The sequence below is a fragment of the Crassostrea angulata genome, chromosome 1 (genome assembly GCF_025612915.1).
Source record: "Crassostrea angulata isolate pt1a10 chromosome 1, ASM2561291v2, whole genome shotgun sequence".
NCBI classification, from domain to species: Eukaryota; Metazoa; Mollusca; class Bivalvia; order Ostreida; family Ostreidae; genus Magallana; species Magallana angulata.
The window spans coordinates 37126836-37148723 of NC_069111.1; the positions used below are offsets into that span (position 1 = coordinate 37126836).

Here is a 21888-nt window from a genome sequence, read left to right on the forward strand (position 1 = left end):
CAAGGTATTTAGAACAACAATTAGCCAGGCATTCTGATTATTGCACAAACAATGCATGTTTTGTACTGGTTGACTCTCTGTAGGAATCAAGTGTACAAAAACTAAAAAGAAATGGTCTGATCCTCATTATCTGAAAAAATACAACAAAGAAAAAATCTGAAATACATAATTTAATGGACATACCGAGCAACAATTTCCAAAGTACAAGACATGTACTTCTGATAATAAAACAATATACACATCAGTAGCACTAAAACTTCCCACTTTCATAAGTCTTATATGTACAAATGCAGATGTGGGAAAACATCCACACCTTATTGTCTTAGATTACTGTTCATTTGATGGTGGGATTTCTTTAATGAATGCGTGTTAATTCTTCTATGGTTTTCACCAAATCATCAACAGTAGCTTCCCTTTTCATGCCACTTCCATCGTCGATCTGTGGGGAGAAGAAAAAAACGTTCTTACAAAACAAGAACAAAGCAAATGGTTTACCATGAAGATTTTTAAAAATTTAAATTAAATTCTTTTCTTTAACAGACTTAATTCGAATATATATCAATTAGCAAGTTTTAAATGACTTCCTTCACATGATACGTACCTGTAGACCTTTCACAGTTTCCTGCATTTTATCTCTGTTCAGATCTAGGAAGCTCTCAATCAAATCTCCATCAATAAACCCTTCACAGGCCTCTGTTTTTCTTTCTGTGTGGAAGGATCGCCAGCTTTGCAGAAGTTAAGGAACTATACATGTACATAATCATTCTCTGCATTGATGCATTATCTCTTTAATCAATATTCACAAGAAAAGACTACAGTTAAGATGTTTCTAAATTTCTAAGACACTAAAACAGTTGTAGAAGAACCAACTTATACACGTTATAGGCACTGACATGATGGACGGACAGACCTGTGACTGTCAAAACCCCAACATCTTGGATGAGACATGAGAATGTATCAAAGAGGCGTTTTTGTTTCATTTGTAAAGGATACAATGAATGCTCAATCTTGCCGACACTCTTGATCACCTTGGCTAGACGTGACTGAATGTCCTGTAGGAAGGAGTAAAACTCTTGGGGGACCTGGGTCACCAAACCTGCAAAATACACAACAAAATCACAATCGGTTGTACTTTTAATACATGTACATGTACATTTTACAATAAACCAAAATCAATGTGTAACTGTAGCGCTTTATGACAATCAAAACAATGAAATTTTCCAATTATCTCTGCTAGGCACCAATCAGTATTACTGTTCACTTTATTTTGCAGCAAAAAGACAGACAGTTATTTTGATCACTTGTCCAGGGACGTTAGGAAGGGGCTATGTGACTTGATGTCTAGTACTTACCTACAGCCCCATTGACCGTACCATACAGTACAGACCCTTGGGTGGGAGTGCTAGTCTCTCCAGAATGTTGCATCACTAAAGAACCTGAAATGTCACGTTGAATATAATTGTAGAAAAATTTAACTTGAAACCTTTAATCACAATATTATAATGTATTCTTATTTGAAATTCCACATACCATGTCTAAATACATTGACAAATTCACCAAGATGAAACATTCCAACCTCCTGAAGATTTTGTCTGTCCTCATCCGTTGTAGAAGCACTGAAAGCAATTCATTAAATACACCGTCATATACCCGGTAGATAAAGAGCTATATTGAACAATGTCAAAAAAAAGTAAAGAGAAAAGTTGACAAAGGTTATTCTGGCCCTTGTAATTTGAGATACTTACATGTATAAAATCTTGCTTAATTATTAAACACCAAATCAAATTCAAAGATCCAAATCAAATATGCTCATTTATTATCTATTGTCATATGGGATTTTCAACACAAATTATGGCTCAGATCAAGTTGCAGCAAGATATGAGTCTTCCTTGGGAATTAAAAGTATAAATTTACAGGTTTGACATGATTCCATTTAATTCTTACCTGTCTTTCTGGCATGTGAATAAATTAAAAGAATTTTCTGCTCCAAGGAAATTATCATCATCCAAAATCTCGACTGCTGTGGTCCAATTAGGATTGCAGTCCCTTGCAATCTGTAAGCGAACATTTCACGTAATTAATTTTTACTGGTATGTACAACAAATGAATGCTGTATATGTTATTAGCAAATAAATTGACACCAGCTGCCCATTAAACAACTTGTGGTCTTAATTTAAACATAATTGTGCTTATCATTGACAAATAAATACAGGTAAATCAACACCAGCTGCACATTAACATTTTCTGGACCAAATTACATGTAAAACAAAATATACTGGTGTGCAATCACTTTAGAATTCTTTAAGAATAAGTCTGTCCATCTACCTCTTCAAAAGTTCCCTCCATTGGCTTGTACAGCAACAGCGTGATCGACCTCATTAGGTCCCCCACTAAAATGAAGTCTCCTTTGGTTTTCAGATATAATGCCACAATACTATTGAAATAATTGCACTCTAGTCTTAACTCCTTATCTGTTGTCCATTCAAACAACCGCACCTGAAAAATAAAACAACGCCAACTGATAACTCCATCACCGAGAGATTCACTTGTTTGAGACTTTCAACATAGCGTCTGTATTTTCTACTTACAGTGCTGTTGATGCTGGCTAATAATTTTCCATTGAACTCCACCAGTGTGTATGCAGCACCTTTGATTTCTTTTTCAGCTATTTGATTTAATTTACCTATGAATGAACATTTACATACGTGAGCAGTGCATTTTGAATGGTGGTCCTCAACTATTTTAGAAATTTAGAATTTTTTTTTAGAGTATCGGTAATTGTTATTTCCAGGCAGATTTACCCTCATGGAAGTGGAAGATGACGATCCTCCCTTGCTTGGGTTCTGCCTCCTCTGGGTGGACTAGGGCTGTCCCCACAATGTAGTAGTTACAGGGGTCCTCCCCGAGTCTGGCTGAGATAAGACTAGTGGCGAACTCATTTGGCATTAGCTGATGAGAGTGTAGCACTGAAACATAAATTTATAACTATGTTAATGTTGTACATAATGCATATACACAGAATTTGAACAAATCTCCACAAACATCTAGCAAAATGTTGATAAGCTCCATAACAAGCACTATACCTATACAAACTTCTTGATTTTCCAGGCAATGCTCTTTCTGCCTACCTGATGTAAATCTCATTGTTTTACGCCCCAAAATATTTGTTTTGTTTCTCATGCACTGTTGTAACATGTTAAATGCTTCTACATTGATTATTAGGGTTTTTTGGCAAAATTTTAAAAGGGGAATAACTTAATTTTTCTGATGGATTGAGTTACACCCCTGTGCAAATTTTGCAACAATATAATAACAATATTTTAACAATAAAATCCCTGTGCAAAAATAAAGTTATCAATAAAATGTGGCATAATATTTTAATTTTCTTTGCTTGAGAAACTAAATTTGTTTTTTTTGGCCTTACCTTCGAATGTATGTTGATCAATGATCAGCAGAGAATGGACCTCCACTTCATCACCGGCAGAGTGCTCTCCCATGGTGCTGGTTCCCATGGTGACCTTCCCACTGGAGCTGGAGCTCATCATGGCGGCGTGGGTGCTGGCACTAGGGCGGGTTGGGTTCAGCCCGTTACTATCCTGTAAGTCCATCCGCATGGAAATAACACCAAACGTCTGGGACGACTCCTGATAAGCTATGCGCCTGAAAACATCACAAAATACATGTAATACAAAAGTGGTTCTCATTTACAAAATCATACATTGTACAAAGAAATTCTTTTCTGTTGTTAATACCGGTAATGTATTTTACTAAACGTGTGTGCTTATCTATCTAAATAGAACAAGGACATTGATGAGACAGGTTCTGTGAATAAGATCTTATTCAAAATTGAGGAATTCTTGTAAAATTCATAGACATCATTTCATATTATGCCACAATCACAATGAAATAGAAAATCAAATTTAATATCCATTTTTCTGACCTTGGTGATTCTCCTAAGGGAATTGTTCTGATGTGTAATTTCTGAATTTCATCTATTGTTCCAATGGTAAGAGTGCCATCATTAGCTAACGCCAAGCTGCAACAACAGAAATACAAGTTCTTATCATTTACCAATAAATATCCAGTTTAGCATATGTATTTCACAAATTAAAATTTATCCATCCAAATAACAAACCAACAATAACACAGACCTGTCGGGATATCCCTCTGAATTCAACGGACACATGTGATTGACCTCTTTCAAGTTGACATTGGAGAAAACAAGTTTGTGATTGCTGGAATATATAACAGTCGGTCGATCTGAGCACGCAAACACATTAGTTGTGGAGAGAGATCTAAATGTCCGTAACACTGTTGGCTGTGTACCCAGGGTTACTTTCCTCTTCTCTGTGAAATAACCTACAAAAAGGACCAACATACCATAATTGAATGAAGGGAGTTTCATACTTGAGTTGTAAGCCAATGGTCAAACCTTTATAAAGCTGCAATAAGTATATGTACCTGTGTCAATGTTAAAATTAAAGTAGAACAAGGAACCATCTCCTAGTGCACACAGTAAGTAATGGATGCCTTCAAAAGTTGTCATCAGAATAGATCTTGGTATAATTTCTGTAACAATAAAATATGATAAATTTAAACTACTGATTTGATTTTCGTTGATATTTACATTAACTATTCAAATAATTTTTTAAAAATAAACTTGGAATTTTTATGTAACAAAAAAGATTTATCAATTTAAAACTGTTTCAACTCTAATTGCATTTAATTTCTCATCAAAATATGATGTGCAGTACCTCCACCCAGCATTTCCACGTGAAGACTGTTGAAGTCTGGGAGACTGAGAACTCTGGCCGAGATGTCCGTCCACAGACCAATAGCACACAGGTGGGACTTTTCCTCTCCCTCACGGAGGGGGGTCAGGTCCACACAGGCCACCTCATGCTCCATTGTGCTTGTGCTGTAAAAACAAATACATGTAATGTAACTAAGCTGCCAAGAGAAGCTTATTATGTAATTATTCAAATTCTGCTATATTTTTATTTCTTTCATCAACTTGATAATTAATAAAGTGAAGAAAAACATCAAACTTCATTCCACCACATCAATTTAATATGCTACATAGTTGCATCGTAGTCATAAAATGCTGACAAACATTAGGAATGATTTGAAATCGAAAAGATTTGGCATTCATATTTTTACCTGACTTGCTTGATGTCCCCTTGCAGCAGCTCCAGGTAGTACAGCTCGCTGCCCACACAGGCGACCACCTGGCAGGTGTTACTGCTGGCCAGACTGATGTTCTTACCCCCAGGGTGCTTCCATTCCTTCAGGAGTTTCTGGTTATCACAGCTAATCAGTCGGACTGACTGAGGAGTTATCTGTAGAACAACCACAAACCTTGCTAGGATTTCTTTCTTATCAAATACTTCATATATTTAAACCAAAAAGCATGCAAGTTTCAATAATTTATTTGTACTTAGTTGCACGAAACATATATATATATGTACTTTACATGTACCACTAATTTTTTTTCTAAAGGATGTACACTACAACCCTGTGCAGTGCCTCACCTGAAGGAGCTGGTTGTGGACAACATTGGCACAGAGGAAGGTCTGTTGATCTGATTCAAACCCAGACAGCTCCGTTTCCTCAACCTCTTCCCCATTCAGCATTAACACTCTAAAACAGCAATACATAAATCAATTCACAAGTCATTTTATTACACCTTAAAACATACATGTAAACTGAGAAAAAAACAGTACAATGTCAGTCCTAAGCTATCATTAAATGTGTTATACATGTAATTCACTCACCTTGTTTGTCCCACAAAAGATAGAACTATCATGTTGTCATACTCGGGGGAGTTCACTCTAAGGGACCAGATTCCTATAAAATTAAAAACAAGACTTTCATGCATAATTGACAAAAATAATATCTACATCACACATGCAAATGGTTTGCCATGCAGTATGTGTGATGTCTAGTTGACCCACTACTACATTTTGCATACAAAACACTAACATGTGGTCTTAATCAAACAATTAATGAAATGTATAAAATGATAACACATTTAATTTTTTCATGCTGACAATTTTGCAGTTTGATATCAAACACTGTACCTTTGATTCCTGGTAAATCAATACTGGCATGTTCATGAATTCCGATACCATTGCGTATTATCCTCAAAGAGCCTTCTTTGTATGCACCAGAACAAGTAACAAGCTACAATAGTTCCATGACCAAACATTACTCAACCTCTTTCTCTTATCAAAAATGTCAATTCATATAAATTCAAGATAAGAAAGTCTTTGTTTTAAATCTTACCTGTCCTTGACCTTGTCTCTCAAGGTCAACAACACACATGTCCAGAATAGGACCTAGATTTGTGAATCTCTCCATTTCCTGCACATATGATCCATTTTCATCTGGCTCCACATTGAGCTAAAAGATGTATTGACATTGATTACTTTTATCATACACAAGATCAGAAACAAACAGACTGATCATTTTGATAAAGAATAAAATCCCAAACCTTGACAAGCTGTGAATCTCCTAGCCTTGATCCAATGTACACCACAGCATTGTCCAAGTAGGTAATGCACTCTGCTATTGTTGTCTGTAACCAAACCAATTAAATTACATATGCATGCTTGTAGCATAATTTATGTGACTTATTCAACACATTCCAGTATTGATGCATGTTAAATTATTTTAAAGACTCTGACCTCCCCGAGGAGTTCAACTTTGAGATCTTTGACAGTGACGGTGGAGTCCATCTTCTCCTCCTTCTCTAACATCAGCATGAAGAGTCGGCCCATCATGTCTCCCAGTAAATAACGGGAACCATTTGCATCCACCTTGCCGTAGCATGTTAATGTACTTTGCTGAAATCCAAGATGATTGAAATACCCAAAATCAGAATTTGTCACATTAAGCTTTGAATACATATTCAATTTACATAACCAAGTTGGTGCATATATAATATAATGGACTATACACAAATAAAAGCATAAATTCAGGCAAATATGCATTTCTCATTAAAATTGCAATTCTTTTATTTTTTATTCCATAGTTAGTTGGTTTTGCTATTGCTTAAAATCATTTAGAGTTTCTGAACATCAACACAGACATTTTCAAAATCATTAATAAATTAAAACTTAAGAAAACCAACAGAATATATCACTTTACCTTAATGGCAGGAGGGGCAATTGGAATAAAGTTATCTCCCTTGTGGTATGTAATAGATTCCTGTCCAATGATCAGAGCTCCACCAAATGGCTCAGGTACTGAAACAAAAATATTTTTAAAAAAAAATTTTCAGTACCAAAAATCAGATATAACTTCACAACATTTCATTTTGACTCTTCGCTTTACCAGCAATAAGCATGCAGGCTTCTGTTTCCACGTTATCCTGTTTCCATGGACCTTTCTGAAATTCTTTGTCTCGAAGAGAAATCTCGTATGTTTTGACGTGGCGACCATGTTGATCCTGTTTGAAGGACAAAAGATTGGTTATACACAAAGTCATCAAATGATAACAATCTAAAACTACTAAATTGATATTAAGCAAAAAATTTCAAGAAAAGGGAGGCTTGCATCTCCTTTAATGAATTGACTTGCCTGGTGAATTAGGATGAGGGTTGGTGTGGTACAGCCATGAAGAAACTGGATATCAATAACAGTCAGCTCTTCTAGTCTACAAATCATTTTAAACCACATGATTAACAATTTAAATTTCTATATATAAATGTATCAAATTTTCAGAGGAAAAACCAATAAAATACTTTTTTTTATATTCACCATTTGTTATCATTTTGAACATGTATTAAATTTCTTAGAGGAAAAAACAAATTTTTTTTTTTATATTCACCACTTGTTATCATTTCAAATATGTATTAAATTTCTCAGAGGAAAAAACAATTTTTTTTTTATATTCACCACTTGTTATCATTTCCAACTCTTTTAAGTGAAGGGTATATACATGCATATAAATATATCAATAGGATAATTGAACTTGGTAACCATTTTAAGTTATTATTGTTTATAGAAGTTTTAGAGAGAGGAAAAAACACATAACAAACCTTATATTAAAAGCCTTTAGTTCTTTATTGTCTCTTTCAAGGGGAATAACTTTGAAGAGTCCATCATACAATCGGAGTCCAATTACACGACACAGTGGATCAATGATACCAATAATTCCAGTCTCGGACGCTCGACCAATCTTATCCTTGAAAAACGATACAATCAACACATAGAAATATCAACTTTGAAATAAGTTCACGTGTCAGAAACATTGATATGAACAGATTTAACTTGATACATAAAAAGGACAGAGATAAAACAGGAAGCTAAACTTTATAAAGCTTACCTGCACATTGCCATGTGCTCTTGTGATGATATCAATGTTTTCTCCATTTTGATTACATTCTAAAATCATGGCATTATATCTCTGCGTCAGTAAAAACATCAGATCTTTGGACTCTCCCTGTTAAATATAAATCATGTTTCTGTTATATTTGGTTTCTACTTTTGGATTGACTTGGGGGATATCATCTTCATTTAATTTTCTGGAACACTTCTAGTATGCCGGTCCCCATTATTATGGCGCCAATATATATGCTGCTGAAGGCGGTCTCTAATATATAAATATATATGCTGCTGAAGGCGGTCTCTAATATATAATGTAGGCTTTATGATCTATTTTATTTCACTTTGTTATTTTGCTTGACATTTAATTCAAGGTAAGCATCCACATTAGCTCGATTCCTGTAATTTTTGGTTTCAGAAGGCGCATGTTGTGCCTTTTGAGAGCAAAATTTAAAAGAATTAGCCAAAGTCAATAAGTCTCATAAATATGCTAAATAATTTTATTCTATCCTGATACTCTTAAACCTTACCCTACAAATCAAAAGGGAAAATAAAACCCATCTCCGGCTCTACAGTAAGCACTAAAATGATGACTTTTAACCAATTACATGTACATAGCAATGACTGGGGAGACTAATCACTTCTCGTCAAATGAAGACCGGCATACTAGAAACTTCCCAGTTTTCTTTTCAAAACTAAGGATTTTCAGTAAACAAGATAAACAAGGTAAATACAAACAATTTCAAACAAAGGTATATCTAACTCATTTATCTTATATTCATTCATTTTGATGATTTTTACAATAATCAGTTATGTCCCCTTAGTTCACAATTCTTTACTTTTTTTAATTCTCCCGAAGTCTTGAAACTTAAATCAAACAATGAATATTCAAAACCTTTAACATGCATTTCCTACAGAAAACATTCAATAAAATTTAAATTTGCATGAATATAAGTTTTATATGCGATAGTTAATGTTAGAAAGAAAAATATAAACCTACATCAACTGACCCCGCATTGCATTGATGTGAGTCTTCTAAATTTTCAAAGAAAAAAATGTGTGACAAGCAAGCATAACGTCAGCGCAGATACACTTACTGGCGGTCTAAATAACTCCATCACTGCAATTCTACCATATACACCGACTTCCTTCACAGGACGTAGACCTTCTGGTGTCACAACATATATTTCCATTCGAGTATTTCTTGCAATTATCAAATTTAAGTCATCTGGTGATGTGAAATTACCTGAAATATAAAAACAAAAATTATTCACACAGTCCTAGAGAATGACTTTCTGTGGACTTCTTCATTAGCTAAATTCTACAAAAAGCTAACACGCTAAAATAAGGACTATATATTCCCTTCTAAAACACATCAACATGCAAACTATTTGACACTCGTAAGTACAGGCAAACTGCCCACTACTATTTCAGGCCTTTAATTTGGCGTAATCATTGTCATGCAGAAATGTATACAGTGTCTTTCAAATAAGGCTAAACCGGCATATTTTTAACCTCGTTATTAGATAAACAGCCTCTTTCTTACTTATGAAAAATAAATAAACAATAATGTGCATTGTTATTACAAAGCACGTTTTCCTTTTGAGAGGCCCGGTTCTTGCAAGAATTAATCATTTGATATGCAAGTCAAATTGTCTATAATCATGTACCTGTAACACACGCATTAACAGCAGTCGGCTTATGTGCCGTGACAACATAATTGTGTGCCATTTTGGGACAAATTATTGCAGAGACATTCAATTTATGATCTTTCTCCTTATTTACGAACTTTCTATCTAATCAAGCATCAAACCGATGAAGATTTTTTTCCGTGCGCATGCCTGGCGCCAATTTTAGAGAAAAAAATTTTGAAGAACAGAAAACTACAAATCGAAAATATAGGTTTGTTTAAAATAATTAAAAAAGAAGCACAAATTCATTGTAAAGCTATAGAGTAAATATATAATTTATTTTTAAACAATCTTAGGAAAATCATTACAATAGAACTATCATTTTGGTAATTTCGTTTCTCTATCTGTGTACCTTTATCTCGAATTTGTTCTCTTTGAGTTGATTGTTGTGCAGTTTTACATTTATTGTAAGTATAAAAGATTATAGAAGGATAATTAATGCATCAGCTACCCCATTTTAACTACTGCGATATTATTTTGTTAGGAACTTTGTAACGATCGAACTGTCAATGTCTTGTTTTCTTCTAAGAAGTAGATTAAACAATGTTATACTTTACAGCATAATTTGGATTGTGTTAAATAGGTTTGGAGCAATCTCCTTAATGGGATATAATAGCCTGTTTGGGATATGATTCCTCAAGTGGGGTATAACTTATTACTTGTTATATCTCATTACACATAAATTATTAGATATACATTATTCCAATAATCATGTATTCAATTCTTTATTTATTCATCATGATATTTGTTATTGAGAAATAATTAACAGCAATTAAGTTCACAGGGATATGAACGGTATCAGGTTCGTTCTCCCTTGCTACATTTTTGCCAGGGTCCTTTCACCCAGGGTCTCTTTACCACAATTATCGTTTACCCTAAACCTTGTTTGCTTCATTGTCACATGGAGAAAAAGATGTATAAATGTGGTAGAGACATAATTTATGGCATTCTTACATTTTTGTGCATCGAGGGTTTTCTTTTAGATTGAATTATGGAGTGATTTATTATTATTTTTTTAAGCCAAAGGGTCATACCCTAGCAAATGCAATGCCATATGACTGCGAGATGACGAATTGTAAATACCATATACTATGTTTTTATTGATGTTAAACAAACATCATTTTATTAATAAAATTTCAAATATACGCGGGTATGATAAGGTAACTCACAGCGATCAAATTCCTCTGATCGATATGACGTCACAATAAGCAGCATGATGTCATATTTTACTCAGGAACATGTCGATTTTAACTTTATCTCTGGTTTATATTATAAAAATTACAGACATAAAATATCACTAGAAACTCTTCTAACTGAATATATCTTCGATTTCTCTCTATTACGTATAATTATCATTGATGACGTCACAAGCATGTTTAAAAGAGAAGATCATGTCGGGAGACAAATTATCGGAATGCAGTGTAAACAATGCCGAAATAAGACTTATTTAATACAGATACCTAAGATTTAGATGAGTGTCAGTTCGAATGTAATCAGGATAATACAGGCATGGATATTTTGTTTAATCAGCGAGTGTTATAATGTAAGCGGATCGACATTTATATGGCTTGACCAGTCTTTCCTCTGTCAGTGTGTACAAAAAATGGCAAAAGTGTAACACTACCCTGGATATTAGGAAAAATGATTTTGGTAAATATCAACGGTATATGACCTAAACTACATGAAAAGTGCTGCTAGAATCCTGTGCTTTGTTGTTTTAAAGAAAATACGTAGTATTTTCAATGAAATTTTAGAAGTTGAGAGGGTTTCCGATAAATATTTACAATATTTATTTTATGCGATGTACAATAGGATTCTAGCAGTAATACTAATAAACATGAACTAATTTCCAATCGAATTATTGTAGAAAACATACAAATGAACTTCGGGGTAGTGTTACACTTTTTGATTTTTTGTTAAGGTAAAAAAGTGATCTATTTTTAACTGTCACGTGATACCATGGCACGGCAGCTTCAAAGATTGAGTCGATTCCGAAGTAGAAAATAATATCTTGGTGAACTCTTTCACTTGGTATTAATATCCAGCGCTGTTTTCATAAAAATAAACATTTTTTAAATTGATCATAATTTTGACGGTCATTAAACTATGAGTTGCCTTAACCTACCCGCGTAAAAGTAAGGATCGACTGGGAATTGAACCTGACCACTGGCGCCGTGGACATTATACAGTATGCCATGGAGACTTGTGAAATATTTTGTTATTTATTACATCATGCAATCACTATAGAAAAATGGTTTGAACATTTTTTACATTTAATATGAGTTAGTATTATTATGATAGTGATAATGTAAGATAAATTTTATCATAAAGTGTACTGATACCTATTATTTTTCTTGGAAATAATTTTATTAAGAAATTTATTTAATAAGATTTGTATTTATCATAGAGATTATAAATTTTTGACAATAGCCAATTTGTGTGTGACCATTGCTGAGGCCATTTCAGAACACTTTTATATGTCTTACCAGTACATGTAGTTTATATGTACATGTAAATCTAGAACAAATGTTCCTTTCACCCTTAATCTTATTTAAGGAGTGTCACCATGAATACAATAATTACATAATAAACAAATACATGTATCAGCCAATACTCATTTGTTACATGACTTATTTAGTTCATATATTACAGAGTAAAGAAAGAAATGGCAGACTTTGGTTTTGCAAATTTTGGAGATGATGATGACAATGAAGAGGAAGAATTCACTTTTCAAGTAAATGGAATTTGTATCAATTTTAAATTTAATTGCTCACTTATCATGAATTGTATGAAACACTGTAATGACTCAATTCAATTTTTTATTTCATAAATTTATGTTAACATATAATTTGTGTATAATGGAGGATATTTTACCACAGTGGAAAAATGAAGTATGTTTGTGTTTGTCACTGAATGTAATTTAAATACATGTACCTGTATATTATATATATATATATATATTAGATATTTTTCATTTATTTAATTTATTTTTACGGATTTAAAAAAAAAAAGGCCAAAAACTTGAATATCTAATTTTCAAACTTATTAATTTTAATTTCTTGATGCATCCATTTGATTGTCATTTAGGGAGTGACACAGAGGGATGGCTTAATTTTCTTGATTGACTGCTCCAAGTCCATGTTTGACAAGGATGATGAAGACAATGAAGAAGAAGAGTCACATTTCCAACTTTGTTTGAGGGTAAAAATAGATTAAACTTCTTATTTAAATGCTATTTAATTTAGCTTTTAATATTTTTCTGTTTAATGAATAGCAGGTCATTTCTGCAGGGTGAACATTTGGCTTATTTTGATACTTAATACCAAACTTTTTCAAAATTAAGGTAATGTACACTGGTAAATTATAAAGCAAAATTTCAAATCGCCATAAAAACACCTCAAAATATCTTTAACAGATATTTTATTATGAAAATAGTTGTGAAAATAAATTATACTGGTTTTCATATTAAGAGAAAAAACTGTCAAACAGTATGAGTGATTCAATACAAAAGTCCCTGAATGAATGTACCAATGATTGACTGTGTAATTTACTATTATTTTGGTATTTTCTTAGTGTGCCCAAACCACTTTGCAGAACAAGATTATCAGCAGTGATAAAGATCTTGTAGGGATTGTCTTCTATGGAACTGTAAGAAATGGTCTGATTACTTAGTGTAACAAATGAGTTTTTCTTTTACAGTGTACATGTATAATGTCTGCAGTGTACTTTCAACTTCTGAAAATGATTTTTTTGTAGGAAAAGTCCCAGAATCCTAGTGACTTCAAGCATGTCTATGTGTATCAAGTAAGTAAGCCTTGTGTTAATGCACATGTTAGACACAAGTTTTTGTTTCCTCCCCTGTAAGTTATAGAGATGTATGGTCTAAACTATGTTTTAAATGTAAAAAGTTTAACATAAAACACTTTGAAAAAAAAAATTGTTATAAGTTCTGTATATTTAGAAGATATCCCTTTAAACATAATGTTTATCATGTCAAGTAGCATTATTCAGATTCCTGAGCTGACGTACAACCAACCAAAAAATCAATCAATCTTACCTTTATGATCTTTCAGGGATTAGAGCAACCAGGTGCTGAAAGAATCCTAGAGTTGGAGAGCTTGATTGATGGTAAGTATGCAATGAAGAATTCATGAAGAATTATGTTATGTTAGTATCTTGACATCTTGTTATGAACTGTGTCTTCACAAGTTGATATGATTGCCTTTTATCATGATATGTTGGTATGACCTATATATCATCTTATGTTGGTATGACCTATATTATGATATGTTGGTATGACCTATATCATGATATGTTGGTATGACCTTTATCATGATATGTTGGTAGGAATTTAATCATGATATGTTGGTAGGACCTTTATCATGATATGTTGGTATGACCTATATCATCGTATGTTGGTATGACCTATATTATGATATGTTGGTAGGACCTATATCATGATATGTTGGTAGGACTTATTTCTTGATATGTTGGTAAAACGTTTATCATGATATGTTGGTAGGACCTATATAATGATCTATGAAATATATCATGACATGTTTGTAATACATATACATGTATATCTTGACAACTTTGACTTGTTGATATAACTAAAAACATGTTACGGTCTGTTACTTGACATATATAAAATACAGTATACTGAGTTTCCTGACATATAGCAACATTTCTGTTGAACATGTGACAGTACCTTTTGTATTTTAATTTAGAATTATTATTTTCTTGTGATTTACAAAGTGGAAGAATTGCAGGAGTCAGTACTTGCATAAAATAAGTTATTTACAGTGGTTGTATTACAGTGTTACTAATTGAATGTTGTTTATTTCTAGATGGTATGAAAAGTTTTGAGAAAGACTATGGCCACAACACAGCTTACTCTCTGAATGATGCACTATGGACATGTCAAAATATGTTTGCAAACAGGTCAGTATCTTTTACTTGTCCTCATTAATTGCTTTCTGTATGGAAAACTCACAGTTTTGCATATTAGTAGAGTAACTGCTTCAGTGGTTTATTTGAATCAGGACTAGGTGCTTGAATGGGTTTCGGCCCACTCACAACACAAACTTCGGTCAACACAAAGTTGGCACATACGAAATATCTTCATTTTCTAAGCTTTTTATCATTTGAAGTTAATTTAGTAGCTTTTTAAAGTGATTAGATTTATTTACATACACATTTAATCTTGTAGTTCCCAGAAGGTGGGGTTTAAGCGCATCATGCTGTTTACAAATAATGACAATCCTCATGCCGGTGCCCCACAGCTTCAGGTAAGTAATGAGGACCTCAGAAGCTTGTGAACAATGAAAAGTGCTCAAAGAAAGGGGCTCTTAAAAGTGAAGGTGCAGCTTGAAGAAGGGATTCTGTCAAAATAGGAAAAGGTTTTAAAAGCAGGGGGGTTTTGGAAAGAAGCTAAAAAGATAAAAACATTTTCAATGGAATTGTGTACGAAAGAATGAAAAATATTTTTCAAATATTTTTCATTTTAACCAATTTCCATCTTGAAAATGTACCATCAGTTAAGAGGTTTAGTTACTCGGTATTCATTTACGATTGAACAATAAGTGATATTTATTGTCCATACAGATTAATACTATATGTACGCTTTTCCATGAACTTTTAAGCGCCAAGCCAAAACAAAGGCCGGGGATCTAAAGGAGACAGGAATAGAACTGGAATTGATGCATCTCCAGAAACCCAATGAAAGTTTTGAAGTTGATAAATTTTACAAAGTGAGTCATACTTATATTTGGTTGTAAGAGATTTATACTTTTAAAAAAGAAATACCAGTATTTCTTAGTGTATTATTGTATATTATTAATTGGAGGGGGATATAAAACATTAATGTTAGGCTTTTACTTCTGAGAATAAGCTATGATTTGATGTGTTTATTTGATTAGGACCTGTTGTATAGTGCTGATGATGATTTCACAGAACTAGCTAACCCAGCAGAAAGACTAGAGGAACTTCTTACAAGGTACTTTGTTGCCTTCATTAAAAGGAAGAAAATGAATACTGTAGCTAAAAAAAATTATACAGGTTTATAGATGAAACTGCACCAAGGAGGAAAAGAATTTTTATTTGTTAAACCTAACATACTTTGTGTAATCAAAGAAAAGCAATAAGAACACACTACAAAGAACTTATTTTTAGCCAAGTAAGTTTTAGAGTTTTGTAAGATTTTTTTAAATTTTAAATTATGAGATAAATTTTGTTTAGATTAATATGTTTTGATGTAGAAATAAGGCAGAGAATGGCATTTTGAAGCTTTGAAACAAATATTCTTTCTAGTATTTGATATGTTTATGTCTTTATGTCTATAATGAATCCATGTATCATTTTTTGGTAGTCCATGTATGTTTGATTAAATTTGAAAAGGTTGAAAAGCACAAGTAGTGAAAATTTATCATCCAAAATGTTCAGATTTAAGTACAGTATACATTATTACATAATACTTGAATTTCAGAAAGTAATTGAAACATATATCGTTTGTGAAATTGCAGAGTTCGATCAAAAGATCACAAGAAAAGAGCCTTAAGAAGAATTCCTTTGACCCTCGGACCTGGACTTGAATTAGGAGTGGGAGTGTAAGTACATGCATAAACATAAGTAAGAGACAGGGCTTAAAAAAGCATTACAGTAATATGATGGACGAAAATAGGCCGAGCTTTAATTAGATATGGGAGTTCATAATTAAAATAGGATTTAGAACTGTTCACCTGTTATGGGGTTGCTTCTTAAATGATTTGTATGCATATATTGATTTATTACCACTAGATACAGTTATACATGTACTGGCAGTGACTGCTACTTGAGTTTGAAGTAAATAGATGTGAAATATAAATATCAAATGAGACAAGTTTATTTGTTTGTTTATTGCAGGTACACACTTGTCCGTCCTTGTTATAAACCCACAGCTGTCAAGTTATCCAGGAACACCAATGAAGAACTCAAAACTCACTCCAAGACCTATCTTAGGGTGAGTGTGACTTTGAAATGAGTGGAATTTATTGTGGAATCATCAGAATTTGAAGGGACCTTAATTTACATGGATTTTATGGGTATCCCTCATGTAAAAGATACTGTAGCAAATTATGAAGCGCATTGGAATCTACAAAATTAAGTAATGAAAAACCTGTAAAAAATGTTAGTTGCCTGGTTCATATTTTTTTTTTATCATTGTTTGTAGGAAACTGGTGAGGTGTTGATGCCACAGGACCTGAAGAAAGCACAGACTTACGGAGGAAAAAGGATCAGCTTTGAAAACGATGAAATTAATCAGATCAAAAACTTTGGAGAGACTAGTAAGATGAGTAATTAACGAAAAAATAATTAATTTATATGATAGCCATTTAGGTCATTAATCTTAATTATAGAATTCACAAATACTTCCATTCCATAGCTCATATTTAAGCTGGAAAAATAGGTTCAAAATATTGTAATTTCTGCACATTTATTTCAATAAAAATTTAGACATTAAATGGAGGTATACTTTGGTCGTTTCAGGCTTCAAACTAATGGGTTTCAAGCCTTCCAGTCTTCTAAAGAAATACTATCACGTAAAACCAGCACAGTTTATTTATCCAGATGAAACGGTAAATGCCTGCAAAGATACTTTAATACAAGATTTGAAATCATCATAGATGTATATTTATTGGTTGTAATTGTAGGGTTCTCATATGTTTTGTTGTTCTTCATTTTTGGTTCATCTCTCCTTTGCATCAATGATACTGGGAATATTACTGTCATGGGACCTACATGTAAATCCAAGTTCCTATTCTTTTCTCTTCAGACTATTACAGGCAGTACAACATTGTTCACTGCTTTACTCAAAAAGTCGCTAGAAAGGGACGTAACTGCCATCTGCAAATACATCAGCGGCAAGAACTTCCCTCCACGCTTTGTGGCTCTTGTACCCCAGGTAAACTTGTAGCAATACAGTAAAATACAGTTAAGGTGAACCACCAGAAACGAAACTTCTTGAGTCATTATAAACAAAAAATGTTACATGTATATGCAAACAGTTTATGATAAATTTAAAGTTAAAGAGAATTGACTTTACCATAAGTATGCATTTGTTATGTGTTCGCTGTAACCATATTTTGCTGCATCTCTTGACTATTTGCTTTTTGAAAATTATAGATGACTAATTTCAATTCATTTTGATGATTTAAGGAAGAGGAATTTGATAAACAGAATGTACAGATTTCACCTCCTGGATTTCATGTGATTTATCTCCCTTTTGCTGACGATTTCAGAAAAGTCAAATTTGAGGAGCAGCCAAAAGGTGAAACATAAAAAATATTTAAAAGATTCTTTGTAAAATTGAAATATTTTATTCAAATTATGTTGTTACAAATGCAAATTTTAAGTTGAAAAAAAATATTCTACATGTAATGGCATTACCTTATAATCAACATGCCATTGAACTTTGGTACATTAATCCCATTTTTTAGCTGAAAATGTTAAAGAAAATACTGGTTAATATTATACTTATTGTTTCATATGCAAAATTAATGCAAAGATGAATTGTAAGACTTAGTACTATTGATTTTTATTGAAAATTTGTGCCTCCTAAGATATCAGACATTTCAGAAATTTTGTCAGTTTTCAAATGCTAAATATTTATCATGGAAAGAAGTGTATACCAATACAAAATGAGCATGGACATTATTCTTTACATTTCAGCGGGGTCTGAGCAGGTTGAGAAGGCCAAGGAGATGATCAAGAAGATGAAGTTTACATTTAACAGCGAGAACTTTGAGAACCCGTCCCTGCAGAAGTACTGGAGGAACATTGAGGCCCTGGCCCTGGACCGAACAGCGCCAGAGGAGGTGGAGGACTTCACTTGTAAGTATCCTATTGGTGTATAGAGTTAAATCTGAACACAACTCATTGATAGATATACAACGTACTGAGCACAACTTGGAAATAAGCATACAGCATACCTACAGATTGTCCCAAGTTGCATGTCTATCCATTTTTGCTTGATAATCTAATATTTATATATACATGTACCTTTGTATCGAAAATGCATCAATTTGTTAAAATAAAAAGGCCCAAAATGTTTGTTTTGAAATTCCTCCTCAGGATTCAATATACAGCTAAAAATGAAAAGCGTCCAAATGATAATGTTGTAAAATGGTTTACAAATTTTTTAAGGGAATTTTATATGGAAAAATCTGGCAACTTTTATCTATTTGGATGTTCTCACAACACCTTGCAGAACACTTTGTTAGACCATATTGCATGTACATGTACTGGTAGAATTTCACTGTAGTTACAAACCATGAATATTGAGCAAGTTTCAGACTTTTCAGTCTGCTAAATGAAAATCATTTTATTTTTAGTACCTGATGATGAAAGAATGTTAAAGAGGGCAGGAGAAGCTATTGATAACTTTAAAGACATGGTGTTTCCAAGTGGATATGAACCAGGGGCCAAAAAGAGGGTACTTTCCGAGTTTCTAGATTGCAGTTCTGTGGATAATCTTATGAAATACACTTCTTAAACTGTATAAATAATAACTGATATTTATGAATAAAATTGAGAATTAAATCTGCTTGGAATGCTTCTTGCTATTTTACAGGGATAATATTTACTTGCATTTCTTTAGGAATTGACATTACTGTAAATCTTTACTTTGAATTGTAGAAAGCAGGAGGGGCCACAGGGAATGCAGCAGCTAAAAAAGCCAAAACCGCGGATGCTTCTGCGTCCATTGATGTCAAGAAGGAAGCAGAAGAAGGGAGGGTAACTGTCGATTTCTTTGTTTTTTTGTTTTTTTAGTTATCACAGAGATGTTGATTCCTTTAAAATTTTTTGTAAATTTGAGGATTGAAGGCATTATGGTTGGAATATATCATTGTACATGTAAGTGTTTTAATGCCAGTATGCATGTTCATGCATGTAGAAACGTAGTAAGCAATTCTTTGGGAAATTTTGACCAATTTGTATGTCAGCTAACCATCAACATCAATGGCATTGTATAAACGATATTGTTCATGTACTGTCACTAATTTTGGAAATATTTTCTTTCAGCTGGGGAAGTTGACTGTGGCAGTTTTGAAGGAGATTGTGAAGAAAGAGAAGATCACTGCCTCAGGTACCAAGAAAGCAGACCTGATTGATGCCATTAATGACCATTTTGGAGTGTAACAGGAAGACACTAAACCAGATTGGTTTCCATGTAGAGAGATAGAGAGGCTTTCATACTCCACTTATTTGTAGCAGATGACTTCAGTGTTAATTGTTCATAGAGAAAATGAAGACAGAAGCTGTGTTCTTTCTTGGAATGTGCACTTGGCCACCAACACTGAAAAAACTCTCAGAATCAAGTTCACTGTAATTCTTTTTTGTTTGTTCCAATTTTAGGAATGTGTATAAAGCTTCATTTCATAGTAGATAGTGAGTAAATGCATTTACATAAAAAAGCTTTTGTCATCTTTTTTAAGCATGTACAGAAGGCAGCTTTACACTGAATGTACATAGTATATTTTCACTTGGTTATTCAATGAATACATTGTATGTTAAAATCATTCATTTTAGTGAGCAAAAATCTTCGTGGATGAGGGGAAACAATTAGTGCTTGGATCATTAATATTCCTGGGGGTGGGGGTGGAAAGTTGATTTGTGGGGCTAGATTTTATTTTGCACCTATGGTATAGAGTAAAGATTAACTGTGAACACTACAGTCATAATAAGAGCAATTTTTAGGGTTATTTCAAAATAGATAATCTTTAAATCAATTTCCTTCTTCTAACACAAAACAGGAATACTGGAGAGGAATAAACACTTATGTAATGGAAACGTCTCAAGTGGAATACACATAATAAATATTTATTTCTGGCCCATGAACTCTTAAATTTTTGTTAAAACTGTTTTTGTTGTTTCACTTTTTCAAAGAAAAATCCTTAAGATTATGAAAGATTTTGCCAGTTTTAATGCTATAGCTTTTATTTGCAATTACTTCATTTCGCGTTTATCAGACATATATAAACTGGTCCACAACGACTTATTTTCGTGATTAAGAAGTAGACTGTCTGAAAAACTAGAAACATTTAAGGACTGGTTTCCGCAATAAATATTAACAATGATGAGGCTATTGGGAACCGCGCGTAAATTTCAAGCACAAGAAAAAAGTTGGTTAACAGTTTTACCTAGGGACTTCGACACCGATCCTCCATTTTATGCTGTATTGAACCTATCTACATATCTATTATATCTATATGTTCATTGTCCAACAGGGTATCTTAGTTTGGTTGAACATCAACTTATAATCTACATTTCATGGGCCTAACTCTGAATTGGGGTTGTTATTGTTGAGGTTTTTCATCACAATATCACCTTTGTTATCCATTTTGAAATGCATCTAATGGCTAAAAATGGAAGAATTTGAAAAAAGCAAAGAATTTGAATAGGGTGCGCTTTCATAATTTCCCATTAATCAGACAAGCAACTGTGTTGCGCTGCTAAAAAAAACTACTTCCCTATTGTATTTGATAGTAGAATGATGTTATTTTAAAGCATGTGAAAACCAGGATGTGTCCTAACACTTTAACACAGGATATCGACACTCCTTTCGTACAGGGGGAACAGTTCAAGAACACCATGTGGTTATCCACAGGGATTTGCAAAATTTTTATAACACATTTATTTCCTGGACCTTCTTTTAAGATAGAAAAAAATGTACTTATCCATTTCTGTAGTTTAGCATTTGTATTTTGATGTCTTGATTTTTTTTATTTTTTTTTTTATAAATTTTGAAATCACTTTATGGAGGCTCTGGTAATACTGTATGTACATGTATATGGTTAATTGGTTATATATATTTTATTGATATTACAAAAAG

General features: G+C 33.0%; 2 protein-coding genes across 3 annotated transcripts; one reads left to right on the forward strand and one right to left on the reverse strand.

The window, feature by feature from the left end:
• Positions 1–155: 155 nt before the first annotated feature.
• On the reverse strand, positions 156–10143 carry LOC128177082 (DNA damage-binding protein 1-like). Its single transcript, XM_052843618.1, has 28 exons — positions 9999–10143; positions 9426–9574; positions 8330–8446; positions 8043–8188; positions 7582–7657; positions 7336–7450; positions 7150–7247; positions 6687–6845; positions 6494–6577; positions 6286–6402; positions 6081–6183; positions 5775–5847; positions 5532–5640; positions 5161–5339; positions 4755–4918; positions 4462–4569; positions 4152–4359; positions 3941–4036; positions 3425–3660; positions 2802–2966; positions 2589–2683; positions 2326–2496; positions 1945–2054; positions 1531–1616; positions 1353–1436; positions 994–1096; positions 602–725; positions 156–439 (listed from the first exon to the last, which is right to left on the reverse strand). Exons 1-28 carry the CDS (start codon positions 10057–10059, stop codon positions 356–358), a joined length of 3420 nt encoding a protein of 1139 aa, XP_052699578.1. The 5' UTR covers positions 10060–10143; the 3' UTR covers positions 156–355.
• A 7-nt stretch (positions 10144–10150) lies between these two features.
• Positions 10151–20483, forward strand: LOC128177089 (X-ray repair cross-complementing protein 5-like). Of its 2 annotated transcripts, none has more exons than XM_052843630.1 (20): positions 10151–10230; positions 12672–12753; positions 13107–13220; positions 13593–13667; positions 13776–13823; positions 14093–14147; positions 14867–14960; positions 15229–15307; positions 15662–15769; positions 15938–16014; positions 16541–16624; positions 16920–17016; positions 17227–17341; positions 17544–17632; positions 17830–17958; positions 18213–18324; positions 18726–18887; positions 19388–19488; positions 19692–19790; positions 20079–20483. In XM_052843630.1, exons 1-20 carry the CDS (start codon positions 10166–10168, stop codon positions 20193–20195), a joined length of 1902 nt encoding a protein of 633 aa, XP_052699590.1. In that variant the 5' UTR covers positions 10151–10165; the 3' UTR covers positions 20196–20483. The 2 variants fall into 2 exon arrangements, with proteins under 2 accessions (XP_052699590.1, XP_052699601.1); XM_052843641.1 differs by lacking the exon at positions 10151–10230 and adding an exon at positions 10369–10426 and having other exon boundaries at positions 20079–20482.
• The last annotated feature ends 1405 nt before the right edge of the window (positions 20484–21888 follow it).